General features: G+C 36.6%; 1 protein-coding gene and 1 non-coding gene across 4 annotated transcripts; both read left to right on the forward strand.

Annotated features, from left to right (window-relative positions):
* Positions 1-652: 652 nt before the first annotated feature.
* Positions 653-725, forward strand: TRNAE-CUC (transfer RNA glutamic acid (anticodon CUC)). Its single transcript has one exon. It is a non-coding gene; the product is annotated as a tRNA-Glu (tRNA).
* Positions 726-878: 153 nt separating this feature from the next.
* On the forward strand, positions 879-18,032 carry SNI1 (negative regulator of systemic acquired resistance (SNI1)). 3 transcript variants are annotated; one of them, XR_013240225.1, is made up of 16 exons: positions 880-1,078; positions 1,168-1,234; positions 1,427-1,520; positions 1,642-1,698; positions 1,872-1,958; positions 2,757-2,828; positions 4,199-4,280; positions 4,379-4,428; positions 4,559-4,774; positions 4,868-4,938; positions 5,024-5,093; positions 7,916-7,981; positions 10,998-11,156; positions 14,869-14,996; positions 17,416-17,549; positions 17,773-18,032. XR_013240225.1 is itself a non-coding variant. In XM_077373242.1 (15 exons), exons 1-15 carry the CDS (start codon positions 979-981, stop codon positions 17,486-17,488), a joined length of 1,392 nt encoding a protein of 463 aa, XP_077229357.1. In that variant the 5' UTR covers positions 879-978; the 3' UTR covers positions 17,489-17,715. The 3 variants fall into 3 exon arrangements, 1 of the variants encoding a protein (XP_077229357.1); XM_077373242.1 differs by lacking the exon at positions 17,773-18,032 and having other exon boundaries at positions 879-1,078; positions 17,416-17,715; XR_013240226.1 differs by lacking the exons at positions 880-1,078; positions 1,168-1,234; positions 1,427-1,520; positions 1,642-1,698; positions 1,872-1,958 and adding an exon at positions 2,055-2,353.
* Positions 18,033-19,819: the final 1,787 nt, after the last annotated feature.

Raw genomic sequence — 19,819 nt, forward strand, 5'->3', positions numbered from 1 at the left:
CACTTAGTCCTATTAAAAGAGACCAACCATGTCATTGGCTATAGAATTGTAACAGGTTTGTATTTCTAACCAGTAAAGAGACCAACCATTAACAAATTCGTGGCCTCAATAATGATATCAAGACCCCCCTCTTTTTTGGCATTTCACTGATTTTAAATGACACATGTAAATACATAATTGTAATCGTATGGTATTTTTTCGGTTAGGTTCGGTTCTCGGTTCCATGTCCCCTAACCCAGAACCGAACCGATTGCCACCTGTTCCCAGATTTGGGTACCAGAACCGAACCGGCTCCACTCAGAACTGAACCGAAGCACCCGGTTCGGTTTGGTTATTCGGTTTTACCCGGAACCATGTCCAACCCTAGTACATATTATAGAAGTGTCATGGTCAAAATGTTTATTTTTCTTTCCTTTTTTTAGTATGTTTTGGCTCGAACCCAAAATAGACCATCCCCCTTCTGATCCTATTTTCCCCCCTCTATGGTAGGGTTTTAACGTGGTTGCAAAACAAAACAAAGAACATCGGTCAAGTAAATAGTCAAAATGTTAGCTGATTGAATGTTCCTAAACGTTGAATTATGTTGTTTCTATCTCTACCATATGTTATAAATATTAAATATATAATTACATCTTTGGGAAAGTATAGCCACTCCGTTGTAGTCTAGTTGGTTAGGATACTCGGCTCTCACCCGAGAGACCCGGGTTCAAGTCCCGGCAACGGAATTTTTATTTTATTTTCGGAGATGATTTTTTCAACCCGCCCTGTAGGATTATCCTACAGAGGGGGGCGCATAATCCTACAGAGGGGGTGAAAAAATCAGCTCCCTATTATTTTCGACCAAAATGTCATCCCGCGCTGTGGTTCGCTTGTTCTTTAAAAACCTCTTCCCAGAGTTTTCTGCATCTAAGAATAAGGCAATTAGGGTTTTCGGTTCATTAAAACCTCTCTCTCTTTTTGGAGTTGCAGAAGAGGGAAATGTCTAACCCTAGAAGAAACAACCGAGGAATTGAAGAGAACAGCATGGCGATTCTCGACGCCTCAGGAGTTAAGGACGCTCGAGACATCCAAGACGACAGTATTCTTCCAAATTTCCTTCTCTCTCTCTCCTTCCTTCCTTTCTGATTTTTATTCATATCATTTCTTCTCTCTCAATTCAAATCACAGGATTCTCTTTCTTGGAGGCTGTCCGTGCTTCTACCATCATTTCCGAAAGAGGAATCGCTCCCACCTCGTAACTCTCTCTCTCTCTCTCTCTCTCTCTCTCTCTCTCTCTCTCTCTCTCTCTCTATCTAGGGTTTTAAAAAAAAAATTGTTCTAATTTCTGGTTTCCTTTTCGTTTGATTATTTCTGAATCGCATACTGGCTTAGTTCATCTTCTACCTCACTTTGCTGACTGATTTTTTGTGTGAAATTGGTGGGAAAGTAAAATGTTCGAGGCGATTTTCCAGATCCTTAAGGATGATACATCTTTGGAATTGATGATGGCAAGTTATCAACTACTGCTTGAATTAGACAAGGTAATTAATTTCCTGCTTCTTTTCTTTCTAGTTTTTTTGAAAAGCATGTGATCAATGACTATTATTGATCTCTCTCTCTCTCTCTCTCTCTCCTTCTCTCATTTTCTTTTTCTTTATGAAGCATTATCCTCGAGTGCATTTAGCCCATCCAGCTGTTGAACTTGTGGTGGTTCAAGAGGTAGTGCCTATAATCTCTATTCCGTTTTTGGTTGTTCTTCATTCTGTATTGTTATTGCTCGTGGCTTATTTTGGCAGATACATTGTCAATTTTTCTTTTATTTATGCATTTATTATTGCTATTCTCTGTGGATGAACAATGATTGAGACTATGTAGGTTCTGTTTATCTGTAGGCGTGGTCACCATTTGTTTTCGGCTCAGAAAATGCCCGTTGTGAGGGGGGGAAATCCGGAGATTCATGTGACCCCATTGATTCCAATGTGAGTTTGTTTACTTTATGTGTGATTGCCGCCTTTAATTCTCACTATTTAGCATAATGAAAAGCGTAGCGTTTTTTTTTCCAGATAAATGAATAGGCATTGTATTATAAGAGGAAAACGGATAAAATACGAAAAACTACTAAAGGAACCAATGGTTCCACTACAAAGAAATATAGGACAGCCCCATTGTGAAGCCAATGAAAGGCCAAGCAGTGTTTCAAAACACAGATGCAGGTCAAAAGACTCAAACGCGCTGAAGAAAATCCTAGTCGACTTAGCACGACGCAGTTGAGTACTCGGTTGGCGCGGTCATAATTCGGGAAAGTCAAAGGAGTTCTTATTGACTCTATAGGGCGAAACACGGAATACGCGGCAAAATGCGGAACGCAGCCAAGGTAAAAGGGAGTCAACTCGGGGGAGTCCAAGATGATGCAGGGGAGTTTTAAAACTACGACATAAACATTGTTTTAGACCCTATTCCTCATGATCTCTTTCTTATTCTGCTTAATGATTATAATGGAGCTGAATACTCTAGATTGTAATTCTCATCTTATGGAGTAAATCTAGTAGGTGTCTGGCAAACCCCAGCTTTCCTTCCCCAAAAAAAAAAAAAATGAGAAGGAAGAGATGATGCTGTCTAGAGAATTTCAGTAACCCTTTGATTTGTTAGGACCCATTTTTGTATGCCATTTTCTTACTTCATTTTTGAGAACTAAGCATTTAATATGTTTGTCGGTCTAATATAATGAATGTATTCTTTATTGAATTTTCACTTAAATAAGATCCTTTCATTTTCAGAGGTTTTTTCTCTTAACACAAGACATTGCTCAAGCAGTGGGTGAAATGGATTCCCGGCTCTTGGAAAAGAAGGTTAGTATATTGATTCACTAAATATTCCATTGCAAGAAGTTCTACATAACTGCTTGCTAACTTTTTTTTCGGTGGTAATTTCATTGAATCTAGTGCAAGAAGGTTCTCAGTGGTTGATCCCATAATTCAATTGGATGAGGCTTTGTGCCGCAGGCTTGAGTTTGTAGGTTCAATGAAGCTTCCTTGGGAATGTCATAAGCTGCTATAACTAATATGAGATAAATCCCTACGCCTCTAAGATGCATGTCAGTTGTGTCAAGGTAATCTTGCTAGGGCTCATCCAGTGTCTGATTCTCAAGTTTTCAAACTTGTTTTTTGAGACCTTACCTGGTCAATCATTGGCACAGTTGATTCGACTGGTTTTGATTAAAGTAAGTCAATAAAAAACTCAGAAACCTTTATCACGTCAATGAAAAACTTGGGTTGGTAACTGAAAAACACGTTCATCTCCTTGTGGCCTGGGAGAGTCCATGCTTTAGGTTTGAGTTTCTAAACATTGGTTTCAACAACAACTTGTTTCTTACATAATATAGGTTTCTCTATTTTACTCGACCCTAAAAAACTTAATAAATCTCTCTCTCTCTCTCTCTCTCTCTCTCTCTCTTGCTGAAGTGTTATGTCTGTAGGGATCATGTGATCATCGCATCACCTTATGTATTCCTTGCGAAAAGGTTGGGTCTGCTACCACAACCTCACATATAAGTGTTGCTCTAGTTTAAGCGATTGACCTGGTTGATTAAGGTCGACCAATTTCTCTTGGTGATGTAAATCACCCTGCCAGTGCATTGACCATCATTAGTATTATTTGTCATAATGCCCACAGCACAGTCAAAATTGGTTGTCCACGCCGTAGAGATGAATTGCATGGACTGAGCAGTTCAACATGTGTTCCTTTGGCTCTGGTGTACCATGTTGTTGTGTCTGCAAGTTCTTTGATTAACTAATACCTTCCGATGTCAAATTCTTCTAAGGCGCACCGTGAACATTCAAACTCTTAATTTCCATGACTTCCTTTTTTTGTTTGCCCATGTTTTGTCACATGCTTCTGGGGCCCTATTACATTTGAGTGAGCCTTAAATGGTAGAAGCTGATTAGGTACTTGCTTTTCTTTATTGCCATCATCCTCTATCATGCTTTATTCTTGTATGACTTTCACGCATCATTGACCTATGTCACGTGAATATGTTCATCTTTTCATACTTTTTGCATTATTTGTTGAAAAGCATCCGTTGAATATGAACCCATGAGAACATATATACTAAATTTCCATATTTTTCCCTGAGGTATTAACCTGAATGGAAGAGCTTCCTATTACAGCTGTTCGCCGAATAACCACAACACCAGTGTCTTTTTACATATTTTTGTTGCAGACCCTGGGGGACATGTTGTTGTTCCAATATCTTGTCAGTGTTCTTGAAGGAGATTTCTCACCTCGCTTCACTGCATATAAAGGTAAGCTGTTTATATTACAGTGTTGTCTGTTTTATTATTTCCGAATTAACCTTCAGGCTATTACCCAGATTAAAGTATTCTGCACTGTTGCATTACAGAAACCATGAACTGGGCCCTTCTCAGGGAATCTTTGCTCCACTTGCTTCTGGTATAGCCTTCATATTTGCTTCCATAAAATATCCATGATTGTTTTTTCTTCAGTGGATAGTATGGATTGAATTTTTCCGGTGACATAATAATGGACCATCATTCATCTGTTTCACCTGATATACTTGCAGGGGTCACGACGGATAAACTTCAAAAGTTTAGTCAAAGATTGCTTTTCCATTATATCTAATAGATCTCATGGTCATGCTGAATTCAGTCCTCATAGTTCAAAGAATGGACAAAATTCTTCTGCAAAAGTTGCCAATGACTGTGATGTTGCGTTAGCAATTGCAGTGACTGAACTAGAAAAGGAAATGTACATTGCTATGGAGAAATTTATGGTGCTGGTATGGTTCATCTGGTAATTGTCCTTATTTGAATGTGTCTGGGAACATCAGATTACCTAAAACCTAATTACATTTGTTATGGACTCTTTCTAGATTATGGAGCTTGACGTAATGAAGAAGGAAGCAGAGATGAAAGGTTATACTTCTAGAGCTGATGGTGTCAGGTACTCGACTAATTTTGTTTATTTGTTGAAGATTTGTCCGTACACATTATAATCTTCCTAACTACTAGAGTAGAATTTGATGCAGAACCCCGCTGGTGGATATCATTCTAGATGAGCTCACTTATGATAAAGATATTCTTTCTCCATTTCTCCAGGTAATTATTGTTGAGAGTTCATATTTAATAAGGTTTCCTTGCGTGGTTGAAATTGTGTATTTTTTTTTAAAGTTTTGTAATATTAAGTGTATTCTTGTCATCCAATTTAGCTTAGGGCATTCCCATACACTATAAAGTCTTCCTTATCAGGGCTATATCATTTGGAAGGCCTCAATTTTTTTTTTGGTTTTTTAGGTATCTGAAACGATTGTTTAAACCATTTTATGGATGTTCCATCAAATTTTATCGAAGAAAAAATAATTCTTTGAAATTAGTTTGCACTATCTTATTCAATTTGCTGATTTAGGTTAAGCTGGTGCTTGTGCCTTTAGAGGGTCTCGGAACTCCAAGTTGCTTTCTTGGTCAGTTCACTTGCTGATTTGGGTTAAGTTGGTGGTTGTGCCTTTGGGGTCCCTGGTGGATGATAGCCATGGAGAAGTGCCGGGAGACAATTAGGGGAGTATGTCACCTAAAAAACATGAGTTGAGAAGACAATTAGGGGAGCCTTTGGGGAAAAGACATGTTAGAGAAAGCGTCAATCCCTTCCTGATGCTGTCCCCACATGTATTACAAAAATCTTAAGCAGTGAGAGAATTCTAAGTCATTATAGGGTATATTTTGTCCAATAGTTTTAGGTTTTTGTTTAGGGTGTGTTTGGATTGCCGAAATAGGCAATGAGAATCGGTATTTGATTCTTTATCGGTCGATTCTAGTGTTTGGTTGGGAATTGCTAGCTTAAATGTAAACGTCCAACGGAATTTCGTCGGAATTTGGTGCGGATTTTGATACCGCCCAATGAGGTGGTGTATTCTTTGATTCTGAGCATCTCTCTCCTCTCTCTCTCTCTCTCTCTCTCTCTCTCTCACACACACACACACACACACACACACACACACACACACAGACACACACTCTTGAAAATCTCTCCCTAAAATCTCTCCTTCTCTCTATTTGCTCTAGAGCTTCACACATTGGTGCAATTTTCAACATTTATGTGTCCGTTTGCTTGTACTTTTGGCAGTTGTCTGCCATTTTGCAGAAGATAGATCGCTCCTTCCAATCCTCAACTCTTCGATTGTAGAAGAATGAGAAGGGCTTTTTTATATTGTCATTTTTTTTAAAATGATAGCCAATTCTTATATTGCCATTCTTCTTTTCTTGGCAGAAAGGGGCTTTTTCTACCGAAACTACAAGCAAAAGCTTAAGATTATCAAGCAGATAATCTTAAAATACAAACGGTTGAGGCTTTCCAAGAAACATCAAAATTCATAGAAAGCTTTTTTTTTTCTTTTTTCAAATCCCTCTGTGGAAGAACATTTGAATAAATTCAAGCCCTCCCGACCCGGCTTACTTCTACTTCCTTCTAAATCCATCCTAAATCTAGTAGAATTTTTGTGGAATCTAATCACATTTTTGGATAAAAATCCTAATTCTCACCCATCCTTTTCACCCCTAACGTTCATTCCATAGATTCATCAAATTTCAGTTTGGTGTCAAAGCGAAGTATTTGTCATTCCTTCAATCATCCTCTATCAGAGTTGATATCAGTGCTAGATGGTCCTGCATCACTTCTACTACTACAAAGATGATTTGGTTAAGGCAACTTCTCCAAGAGATATGCATGCTTCTAAGAGGGCATGCAAAATTGTATTGTGAATTAGTGATGGCCAGAGTGCAATTTAATTATTGCAAAGCCAAGTAATTCATGCCAGAATGAAACAACTGCAAAGATGATTTGGTTAAGGCAACTTCTTTAAGAGATACATATGCTTCTAAGAGGGCATGCAAAATTGTATTGTGATGGCCAAAGTGCAATTAAATTATTGCAAAGCCTAGTAATTCATGTCAGAATGAAACACATGGAAATTGACTTTTAGTTTACCAGAGAAATAGTAGAAAGAGAGAGTCGATGGTGGTGAGATAGTTGCCCTATTTGTTCCAAGCAAAAACCAAGTAGCCGACATCTTCACTAAAAGTCTTACAAGTGATCATCATATCCATCTATTTGACAAGATGACCATGTTCAAAGACATCGCACAGCTTGAGTGGGAGTGTTAGAAATAACACGCAAGTCACACAATTTTAGTATGGTGCATACACGTGTCTTATTGTGTGTTATATCAACTAATGCCAGCCTTGCAATTTATGCAACTTAGATCTTTATTTAAGCAAGGGATTAGGGATGTACATCTTTATGAAATGTAATATAATTAAAGCCCCACTAATAGTGAAGGTTCTCTCTTTCTTTTGTCTCTATAAAATTCATCTACTCTCTCTCTCTCTCTCATATGTTTGCAAGTTTTTTTTTACATTATTGAGATGTTAATACCGTTGCAATTGCAAGAAAGGCTCGATGATCCGGGTAGATCCTTTCACCTTCTTCATGAAAATTTTCTGAAGGATTCATTAGCCGACCCCAACTAGTTTGGGACAAAAGCTTAGTTGAGTTGAGTTGAGTATTGCAAGAAAGGCTCGACTAGTATTGTTGCTAGTTCCAAAAATGGTCCAATGATCAACTAAATATTTAATTAATTTTCTTTATTTGAATGATGAATGTATAACCAAAGTTCTTTCGTGGTAGTTTGAGGGCCCGACCCCTTGAATTGAAGTCAAGCATTTGTACTGATGTAATTTGTTTTATTTTTCTTAAATAATTCTGATAGTTTGTATTGTGAATGTTACCAACTTTTTGCATTGTTGATGGATAGCTCAATGGGTCAGATTTTCTTTTTATGCTTGCACAAATATTAATTTTAGAGCTAAATGGTACTGTTATAGAAATTTTGCATTGCCTATTGTATCGAGATTGGTGTGTTTTGTAGGCCTTCTCTGAACCCAAGTGGAAGTTGGAAATAATTTTGCAGTATTTTTCGAAGTATGTTGCGAAGGTATGCCACCTCTTCAATATTTTTAATGAATTTATATTCCGATTTAAGATACCGTTTCTACTTAGATCTGCCCAAGGTTTGGTTTGTGGTGCTTTTATCATAGCTAGAGGCATATTGATGTTGAATTGACCATGCAATTCAGGCCGCACAATTTAGTACTTACATATCCTTAGGTTGTTGTCCTTGATTAGCGTGCACATAATTCCATGCTAAATCCTTTAGATTATATGTGCCACCACAAAATCTTATCTCCCTTCAACATTAGTTTAATGCTCTCAAAACCTTTCTATAGAACACAAAAAGAGACAATAATTGAAATGGTGTGGATGAGTTTTAAACAAAGAAGTGCCATTCAACAAAAAAATATATTAAGCAAAGAAACCCCCCACCCACAAAAAAAAGAAGGTTTGACCTATTGCTGCAGTGTAGTGCCCTTTCTCCATAACATTCATATCCAAGTGGTTGGCCTCAACGAAAGATAGTACTTGCAAGTGATGGAATTTAGTCGCCATTCAATGGTTGTAGAGTAGTCGCGAAAATTGTGTTATTCCAAACAGTAAACCAAAAGAATTAATTCTATACTTTTGGATTGGTTGAGAAGCAAATGCCTTCAAGGCTTTCCTTCAGGTGCACCTTAAGGAGCGAAGGATCTGCCTCTTGTTTACATGGATTCCAGTGTCGGTTTTGATATTAGTTTCGGGCAACATAGAAACAGAAACATTTCAGTTTTGGTTGGAAATTTTGATGGAAATTCTGTAAATCTCGGAAGCATATGGTGACCTAGACAAATAAGGAAAACTTAAGATGGAACTTCAGAAAATGTTGGAATAAGTATAAATGCACTCTTAGAAACCCTCACATAAGCAAGACAACCATCCGTAATATTTTAAGTGTTTAAGTGTTTAACAACATCGAACACCTAGTGACATGTTGTTGCCATGTCTGGAACCAAGGTTTCCAGAAATGCCCCCAGACTGGGGAATTGCGTATTGAAAGCGAGAAACGTGACGTTTCACGTGAACAATAACTAATGGACCCCACCAAAGTAAACTGTAACTTAAAGATAAAGTCTATATGACTCATAACTCTAAGAAATAAATGACATGACATGGGTCATATCGCTTAACTAAACTTATAACTTAATGACATAAATGAAATGGGCCCTTATTCACTTAGCTAACCATCTAAATAAAACCTTTAAACAAAAGAAAGTCCTATGGAAATAAGATGTACTGATGTAGTCCCCAATTTCATGGGGCTTAGATTCTATTTCTTTTGCACTTGCATTGATCTATCATTCTACCCTTGGGTCTTCAATGCTTTACAGGAGGATATACTACGTCAGCCTTCGCTCTTGAAAAGAACTCGGCCCCCGAGTTCGTATTTTCAATTGCCAACAACCTTTGGTAAGTTGGTAATCCAACCGGTTTTGAAAAGAGCTACTACTGGTGTTGCGAATCTCTCTATATTACATTGATCCAATATGACTAAGAAATTATCGACTTTGAATTTTTCTTCTACTTAGTCTGCCACCCCTTGATAAAATTTCAATTCTCCCGTTCTCCTAGGCTTTATCTCTTTTATTCCTCTGATATTGATTTCACCATATCCCGGAAGATTTGGCACCCCTTGATTGCGTAGGAATTGAGTAAGCATTAAGTTTATTCAAACAAGTTGGTCTTTATCTTTTTCATGTCTTGATGGTGTGTCTCCCCTTGTTGTCGAATTATTTCTCTTGTCTCTCCCTTCTTCTTGTTGTCAGTTGATTCTTCACTCATGGGATTGAACCTCTAGGTCAATGGTCAAGGCTTTGTTCTTCAACCTTGAGGTCAGAGGTTCAATCCTAGCATACCTACCAAAAAAAAAAATTGATTCTTCACTCAAGACAGAATTGGGTAGCTCTCAACGAGCCATCTAGGCTCTGATACCAATTGATGCAGATAAAATATCTGCTTTCATAATTCTTATGCTATGCTAACAATTTATCTGGATGGCAAAACCTAAAACCTTAGCGACTGCAGAATTTTTGTGAACCACAAACTGATTTTTTTGGTGTGTTGTCACGCATATCTGACAATTCAGAACAATACCAAATTTCACTAGTAATTCATATAGATATTTATAACACTATGAGACTTACGGTTTTGGTTTCAGTGTGCATTTCGATTCCGGTATGTGTTTTGGTAGGGATGGAAACGGAAACATTTCGACATTAAGCATATGCAAATCCTGTAAAATCATGGAAATATGTGGAAACATATGCAAATAATGGACATTTAAGTTGAAACTTCAGGAAGTGCTACAATAAGCACAAATATGCATTCCAAAATCATCACATAAGGGAAAAAAACTACTTATAATTGTTTAGCATCGGACACCTAGTGACGTGTGTTGTCACACATATCTGACAATTCGGTACAATACCAAAGTTTACAAGTAATTCATATAGATATTTATACCACTCTGAGACTTACGGTTTTGGTTTCAGTGTGCATTTCGATTCCGGTATGTGTTTTGGTAGGGATGGAAACGGAAACATTTCAACCGTTTCATGTCGTCATGTTTGTTTCAGTGGACATTTAAAACCATGCTGCTACCAAGTAACACATTTCATAAAGTATGCATAAAGAAAACTTATATAATATATTAAACTGCTCACTCTCTTTTTTCCTCAAGTATAAATAGTACTTATGTTAGACTATTACATGCATTTGTGTTCCTTAATCTTCTCCCTCTCTTTGTCTCTCTTTAACGAACACAATTGGTGCGTTCCTTAATTCTCTCGTCTCCCCCCCTCTCTCTCTCTCTCTCTCTCTCTCTCTCTCTCTCTCTCTCTCTCTCTCTCTCTCTCTCTCTCTCTCTCTCTCTCTCTCTTCTTTTGGATTTATATCCATTTGTGTTCCTTAATTCTCTTCCTCTTCCCCTCTTAGTCTTGAAAATATTGCCAATTTGTGCCTATTTAGGAGTATTCAAATGTTGTATTGAATTATGATTTTCATGCTTTCTCTTATTGCAGCCTTCTGTACGTACTCGGAGGTCAGAGTCAGATAATTCTTTAGGCGACGCAACATTTGAGAGTGTCTTGAAGTGCTTTTCAAATACTACAAGCACAAAAAACATAGTCCGAAAAATGAGTGTTGAAGTAGCTCAGGTTCTTCTATCTCATGCTTTTAAGGTGATTACTGTTGCTTGTTATGTACTAAAATGACATTTTAATATTGCAGCTAAGAAGATATGGTTTTTAGTTCATTTTCAAAAAAAAAAAAAAAGATATGGTTTTTAGTTCTTCTTCCATAAAAAAAAGATATGGTTTTTAGTTGGTTTATTTTCTGTAGACTGAATTTTATCTGTATTGACTTTTAACATTCTAACTTGTCCCCTGTTTGTTGATGCCTTATAAACCTTTATTTCCGTAGTTTACTGGTGACAATGATGACATTATTTGCATGGTTTATTAACAGAGATGGGGAAAGATAGGTTTGATATAGTAAGAAGTCTTTGAATTTGAAATTGCTTTCTGTGCAAGGCTTTACATGGTATTTTATATTAGGTTAGCAGTGGCACTTCAATAAATTTAATTGTGCTGCCAGATTTTCCCCCGATCTTTGAAAGAGAATATGAAGCCTTGGTTTTGCTGATGTTGGAAAACTAAAATTGTGCACTAGGCATACATTATTAACAAGGGAGTGTTCCAAACTCACTTTATTATCATAAATCTTTGGGTTTAAGGAGTATGTGTCAGTTCATATACAATCCATTCCATACTCAAGTGTCAGTATTCTTTCAATCCAAATAAATGTGATAATTCATGCAAATCTTTCAATGTCAGGACAAACATATGAGGACAATGAAGTCTTACCCCCCACCCCACCCAATCTTTTAAAGCATTGTTCTATGACTCTATAGAGTATGCACATACTTGGAATATGGGCATTTTTTGTTTAGAAAATGTATAGTGGTTAGATAGATGGCCTATATATATATATATATATATATATATATATATATATATATATATCCTGCGTCATGTAACAAAATACACTCTAGGAAAACAAAGGCACCGTGAATGCTGAGGGGATGCTCAAGTTCTGTACCTAAGGAAAATGTAGACTCTTCAGCTGTAGCTGGCATTTGATACTGATATTTTGGCCAAGAATTTTCCATCCGAACCTTGAAATCTAGTGATCAATATTGGGGCATGGGAAGGGGTTGAACCTCTAGCTCACTCGGTAAAGATTATGTTCTTTCACCCTGAGGTCAGGGGTGAGATCCCAGCTCACCTATCAAATAAAAAAGTATTGGGGCTTGGGAAGAATGGGCAACAGATTCAGAAGGTTCTCAAAGTTAAACAGTGAACCATACCAACCAGATTGTTTGCGCACGCAATGAGAAAAATGGCAGATGAAATGTCTTCCCTAACTTTTTAAGAAATCATTGAATAGTTACAACTGAACATGTGACTTGGAAATCACAATGGGATTGATGGAATGTGACATTTCAATGTTTACTTATCTGAATGGCAGTGAATATACAACCAAGATCCCGAGGCGAGGAAACATCTCCAAAAATATTAGGGCCTTGATGTAAAACAATTTGATAAGCTTCAAAATCGAGGACTAATAACAGCTGTAATTTTTTTATAATCGGAACCGAATTATTGTTGTCATTTTTTTATTTTAATTCTGGTTTGTATTCCCCAAGCACATTACAATACCAAGAGTCTTAAAAATTAGAAATTTTGGTCGTCCAATAATTTTCATCAACAACCAAGTCCATTTCTTGGTGGTGGTTCTTCTTTTTTTTCATTTCAAAAAAGAAACCAAGTCCATTTCTGGAATAAAACCGCACAAATATTAAATTGCAGAACTATTATAGTCACTAATCTTTTAAAAAAAAAATCTTTTTATGGATAATAGTAATTTCACGCGTGGAAATTGATAAACAAAGAGCCATCCTACAGTCGTAGGTTAGTTCTCCAAAGACCTTCAGAGATCAAGTAACAAGTCTTCAATCCTAGATATCTCTTTCTCCAGAACTCTACAAGAAAATAGCAAAGCAAAAAATAAAAAATAAACTAAAAAAGTAACCCTTCTTATTCTTCTCAAAACAGTCCCAAACCTTAGCTTACACTCTCTTTATAAAACTTTTATCTCGACTTCCACTTTAAAACCCTAATTCCAATAAAAGTAAAAATAATTCCCACTTTAATCCTACTTCTAATGAAAATAAATCACTCAAACTTAAAGCTGGATGGGCCCAGCCTACCTGTCTTAAAAGAAAATTAAAAGGCATGTGCCCTATCACTTAAGTTGACTAAATTATAACTAATGATAGAAAAGAAAGTGGTCATATAACTTAACCAAACAACTTAAAATAAAATCCCAAATAATGCTTCTAGGGAAATAATGGACAGGCCCCAATTTCATGGGACTCAAACTCCTCCCCGCTTGTCCTTATGATGACAACTCCACCCCTCCTAGTTGCATGTTTGAGCTCCATCCTTGGATCTTCAGTTCCTTCAGAAGTTTGGAAATGTTGAACTACATCAGGCCTCTCGTAAGTGGGATTAACTAGGTATTTCTCAACCAGACAAGCTCGTATGCAAGTATGTAAATGTCCACAAAACTCATGATATAAGTGTTGGTTGAAGATCTTAAATGTTCAAAATGGCCAAACTGCTCTCCACCAATCTTATCTGTGTCCTAAGTTTAAGAGATACAGATCCTGATTCGTTGCCAGAAGCCAACTGCTCCCTTCCCTCACATTCCATTTTATATATTTAAGGCTTTTAAGCTCTGGGGGCTAAATATAAATCACATTCTTTCCCAATCAGATATTTTTTTGTTGAACTGATAAGTTGCAATAGGTCGGAAATTGTTATTGGCACATTCAAGAGTTATAACTTTAATAATTTAGTAATTGATCTCTGCACTTGGACTTGATAGATTTGGTTATTATTGTTTCATATACATGCAAATTGATCAGCCACTGGCTGCCAAGTCATTGTTCTCAAATTACTTCTGATTAGACTTCAATATTGAGCGAATAATATTTTATGCAAATGAAATCTTAATCTTGAGAGCCTCAAATCATGACTGCATGATTATGCGTACCGCAATTATATATATATATATATATATATATATATATATATATATATATAGAGAGAGAGAGAGAGAGAGAGAGAGAGAGAGAGAGAGAGAGAGAGAGAGAGAGGTTGCTTACTTTTAGGACATATTCGACTGGTATTCAAATGCATTGTTTGAAATTCCGGTTTCCGTTTTGGTTGCCACGAAAATGGAAACTTTTGGTTTCAGTTGGAACTTTCAGTAGAAACCCTGTAAATTCACGAAGAACATATGGAAACATATGCCAATGACAGAATTTTAAGATGAAACTTTATGAAATGCTCAAATAAGCACAATTACACACTTAGGAACCATCACATAAGCAAGACAGCTATCCATAATGGTTTAATAACATCAAACACCTATTGACATGTGCTGTCAATAATTCAGTACATACCACGGTCCACATGTAATTCATATAAATATGTAATACATGCACCACATTTCACTTGTATTTCATACAAATACTTATATGTAATACATGCGCCACATTATACATGTAATTAATATAAATATAATTATGTACCTACATAATAATTATACCACATTACACATGCAATTAAGGCTCAATGTTGATATGCTTATTAAATCGATGAAGCACGGCAATAAATTTCATTGAGGTCTGCTTTTATGGTTTTTATGAACTTTTGAAATGGTTGTATGATGGCACCGAAATTGTATTTTTGTCATGTTAAATCATTCCACTCTTTGTCATTCACATTTTATTAAAGAACTAACCCCATAATTACTCTATTTCAGGCTTATCTATCCTTACAATACAGTCCTAAAGAAACAACTGATTCTGACATGAACATTGAAAGCAGTTATCTTCTGCAGATATGCAAGGACATGATTTGTGCTTTTCAGAATCTCCAAAGATCTAACGGGTAAGATAAATTTTCATTATTTTGTTATATATGTGTTCCTAACCGCGTTCATTTGCTTTCAATAAATCTATCTACCTGCCTCTTTCTATGATGTACTATGCTTGTTTTGAAAGATCCTCGGTTGTTATGATATAGAGATTACTATATCATAACAGAAACCACTGTGTTTCACCTTTACGAAAAGTGCAGTTAGGTGTTTGAGAGCTTTCAACTATACAGGAATGCAATATGAGAGATCCCACAAAAGAAGATTAAAGACTTCCTTGTCTACTTGATATTTTCACCACTCAGTCGAACTTGATAACATGAACATTTTTGAACCAGGTTTCAGTATCAGTTTTTATGACTTGATCAAGATAAATTGGAAATTGTAATTATTTTTCAAACAAATTTAAGAGTGTAAATTGGAAATTTTAGATGAGAAAATATCAAGTTACAACTGAAAACCCATTAAGATACTAAATTTTGATACCCGTTTCTAGTATTCACATCCTTTCATTTAAAATCCAATTTTTTCAACACTGAGACCATGTCTTACATCTGTCAATCACATTTTACGCATGCATTATCATAAACCTAAAAATCATAATGGAAGGGGATCCACAAAACTTCTAAATTGACTTGAGCTCATCTAGAATGATAGTTGTACACGGCTAATAGTTGTTTCTCTATTTGTGACCACTCTTACTGGATCTCATATTTGGTCTTTAGAATTGGTCCAGCAGAATCAAGACCCATGTTGACATCACACAATTGGTTTCAAGGAAATTGAACATCACGATTTGTGCCCTTCAACTCATCCTTTCAGCAGATGGGAATTCCATAGGACAGTCATAGTGGCATACATATCCTTTGATTGGTTGCCTTGCTTAAACTTTTGTCAGTTCTGCCCAATTGCAATCTTTAATGTGATGCATTTCTCCTAATATGAGTTTGAGCACCACATCGTTGGGATTCTGCTCCTAGTTTAGCCCCTTGAAGAGGGTTGGCAAGTTGGTGCACCGTCACAGCCTTCCATCGTTGGTGAGTCCTGCCAAGCTAGTTAGACCAGGAACTTTCCTTGTAGATTCAATGATTCTCAACCTCCAGCGTAGCCAATTGTTCAGAATAGCGGTTATGTTTGGCAACAATCTAATTTAATTATTGTTTTTAGTTCTATGATGCCATCTCATTCACTCTACTTCATCGTCAGTTGTGTCCTTTATTCAATGCTGATCTTTTGATTTTGTAACCTTGCTATGTTTCATCCTTCATCAATTTGCCATTACAAATCCATGCCCAAGAAATGAAGTTCTTTGCATGTTAGCCTTATAAAATGGTCAGCGCAGAAAAAAAAATGACTATAGAAATGCATCATCATTTGAATCTGAGTACACTTCCATTGTCCACTTCTTAGTGGTGTCTTTTACAGCTTATGATTTGTTGACAATCAATAGTTGCTTCACTTCCTTGGATGCCTATAGCAAACACTATGATTGATTACCCTTCAAAAAAAAAAACAATATGATTGCTTAGGAAATTGGGAACTTGATTTACTTTGCGATGTTAAGCATTGAGTACAATGCAAACTGTTAATGCGCACGATATGAGTGCTGGTGTAACTCTGATCCTACGTGCAGATGTCTGTTGTGATTAGTCCTTGTGAAAAACACGACTCAATGACACCATGCACATTGGGGCCTCCATAAGATGTATTGCATGTTTGGTATTTTGTCCATGTAACACCTTGGTAATCAAATTCTTCTATTTAGGCAATGACCGCCCATTCACAATTTTGCACGTAAGAGTGGGCTTTTTATTATTTCAGAAGTCTTGTCTTAGAAGGTTAATAAAACAATGGGATAGTGGAAGCTGTAATACATGTTACTATTATTGGGGCATACTGTAGTCTCTACCTTAATATTGGGCAGGCTTCTCTCCTATTAACATCATGTCTTCAGGAGCCCTCAGTACTTGCCATGGTGCATTGAGGATCCTCACCACACTGCTGAGGGGCTTTACCCAGAGATTTGGGCGGGGAGGGGGGGGGGGGGGGAGAAATAGTTGCTTCCTTTATCCTGCTACCAGGTTTGAAATAGAAACCACGGTCTAACTGGAAGCAACCATCTGTGATTCTCTCTTTAATGGGGTTTTTGTACTTTTCTTTGCCCTTATTTACAGATCAAAATAAAATAATTTACCTTTTTATGTTGTTTGAAATCTTTCTGGGACACAGAAGAAGGCACTTAATTGATTAATTTTCTCATTACTTGGGAAGCATCTTCATGAATGGGATAATTAGTGTAGTAACTAAGCATAATAGACATGAATAGAGCCATAAAAAAGCAGCGCTTGTTACTTCAGCTCACGGTCATCTAATTTTTCATATTTTAATATGCTGTATATCATTGTTAAAAGCTTGTGCTTATGTTTCATGCAGGCATGTGGAGATCATGCCTTTTGAGAAAGGAGCTTTGTTTACTGCAGCAACTCTCCTCTCCAGAGCACAGTAAAAATTCAAAGATTATTGACAGTTTTTGGTTTTCTTTTATCCTACTGCTTCTAGGGTTACGGGTAACATTTTGTTTCTCCCTTGCTTTGATAATGATGTTCCCCTACTATTTTGCACTTCTTTGATTCGCTGTTAGATGCAGTTACAGCTCCCAAAAGGCTATCAGAATCCAATTGTTTGAAATTGGGTGACCTTGAATGTTTATTAATTGAAAACATTTGAAGATTTTGATTGGTCTCATAACCTCGTAGGTGATTAAATTGCAAAAATATTTATATGTTGCAGGGAGACAACTAATCTCTGGAGCTATTATCTCTTTGTGCTTCCAAGTCCCAACAAGTTTCTAGAGCTAACTGAGAGGCTCGATGATAGCCAAATCCAGGTAATGAAAGAGGCTGATGAAATCAATAGATTTGTGATCCTTTCTGATGTTGAAACTGAAACTGAATCTAAATTCTGAATCAAGCTGAAAGTGAAAAAAGTGGAATTCTGAATGAATCTGAAGTAGTTTTTAAACATCAAATTGAAAAGCACTATGAATGAAATCTCCAGAGCTCTCTAGAAAATACCACCACCATCTCCACTTCACTAAGTACATGAAAGTATCATATTCTAATCCTTCCCTGGACGAAATGAATCGAGTCCAATTTCTGATTCCCATTATACAAATGCAGCCTAAATAGCATTCACTTAAAAATGTGTCCAAGTCTGAGGCTACCTTTTCTCTGAGTAATGTTCGTCCAAAGATACTTTTCCTTAAAAACTCTTTTTGGAATTATTTCGAAAGAAGCACCTACACTTCTAAGATTCTTACAAAAATAACTAAGATTGCTTTACTCTCAGTCTCCGTTTCTTTTGATGTAAAAATAAATTTTACGCCCATTTTTCATTTAAATTTAGGCACAAAATGCTCCCATTTCATGTCCAAACAGAGCCTGTCAGTATTTGCAAATGGGGCATGACATCCTCTTTGCAAACCATTATTTGTTAATAAATATGTTTTACTAAATGACGATTTGCATGCAAAATTACAGCCCAACTGTAATAATTAATATTGCAGACAGCCACTTTTTTTTATAAAAGGTATTAGTGTATTAATTTTCAGACAGTTGTTGTCTATCACCCATGCTTACCCTTAGCTCCATGGCACTTCCTTTGTTCAACCCTTTATCCTTGTGTTACCCACATTTCTAGTGCACCAAGTTTTATACACGGATGTGTGGCAAAAAGACATAGGTGAACCTCCTACGACCATTATCAGGTAGGTTAGAGTGTGTGCTGATCCAAACTGTCCATTAGATGGCTCACAGCCTAAATAGGTTGTGCCCCAAAAATCATTTCCATAGGTTGATCCTAACCCTCCAATCTGTAGAGTGTTAGGATCAACCTCTGGAAATAAGTTTTGGGGCACAACCTGTTTAGGTTGTGACCCATCTAATGGACAGTTTAGATCATCCTGTGGTGCCGGCCATACTTTACTTTTATTAAAGTGAGGAGTGCGATTTCCCTAAATTTATGTAGCATTAATTATTAGGGAGATGATTTTTTTCACCCCCTGTAGGAATTTGTACATTGCTTAATATTCGCTTTATTCATGAGTAATGTATGTGGTGTGACAGGGCACCAAAACCAACCTAACATTTTGGCACGAGGGACCCTTATAAAAGTTTATGGCTTCATCCATTTACTATCAAATGCAAGTAATTGCTGAATTAATTGGGTTAAAGGATCAATTGAGATATTGGAAGAAACTAATCAAAATCTTTCTTGAGGCGCAAAATGTCACATTTCTGCACATCAATGTAAGAGTTTGAATTAGGAAATCTAATAAAATAGGCCGTATAGGCGCCACAATAGTATATTTAAGAGATTTTTAATAATTTATAATCTAGTAAAATGGGGATTTTTACTAGATTATAAATTATAAAGTGAGGAGGCCGTATAGGCGCCACATGATGATCTAGTGCGTATATATCCAACACTGAACGGAAATCTCATCCTCAAGATTGAACACGCAAACATCAACGGAGGACTTCTTTCCATCATGATTCGATCAAAGGTCAAGAATCTTCTGATCAGTGTAGGACACGGTGCAATAGGCTGGAATCTATGGACCAGAACTCTCACATGAAAATCCAGTTCATCTGTACGATGATTGTTTTCTTTAATAAAAACAATGTTTGTTAAAATTGGGTGAAATTGACAATCCCGTTATAAAGCAGCTTAAAAGCATGCACATACTATGTTTTCTAATATTTGATTTCCTTTTAGTTTTAGTTCTTGTAACTTTCATTTGGGTAGAGTTTATCAGAGCAGGTTTGTTTTAATGTTG

Source organism: Tasmannia lanceolata, unplaced genomic scaffold (assembly GCF_043159265.1).
Source record: "Tasmannia lanceolata isolate RefF3 unplaced genomic scaffold, GAP_Taslan_0.1 ptg000037l, whole genome shotgun sequence".
NCBI classification, from domain to species: domain Eukaryota; kingdom Viridiplantae; phylum Streptophyta; class Magnoliopsida; order Canellales; family Winteraceae; genus Tasmannia; species Tasmannia lanceolata.

Bases quoted from the DNA above. Each gene is read 5' to 3' on its own strand.
- SNI1 (XM_077373242.1), top strand. From the start codon at position 979: ATGTCTAACCCTAGAAGAAACAACCGAGGAATTGAAGAGAACAGCATG. The intron at 4,281-4,378 runs GTAAGCTGTTTA...GTTGCATTACAG, and splicing joins TCGCTTCACTGCATATAAAG to AAACCATGAACTGGGCCCTT. The intron at 11,157-14,868 runs GTGATTACTGTT...ACTCTATTTCAG, and splicing joins TTCTATCTCATGCTTTTAAG to GCTTATCTATCCTTACAATA.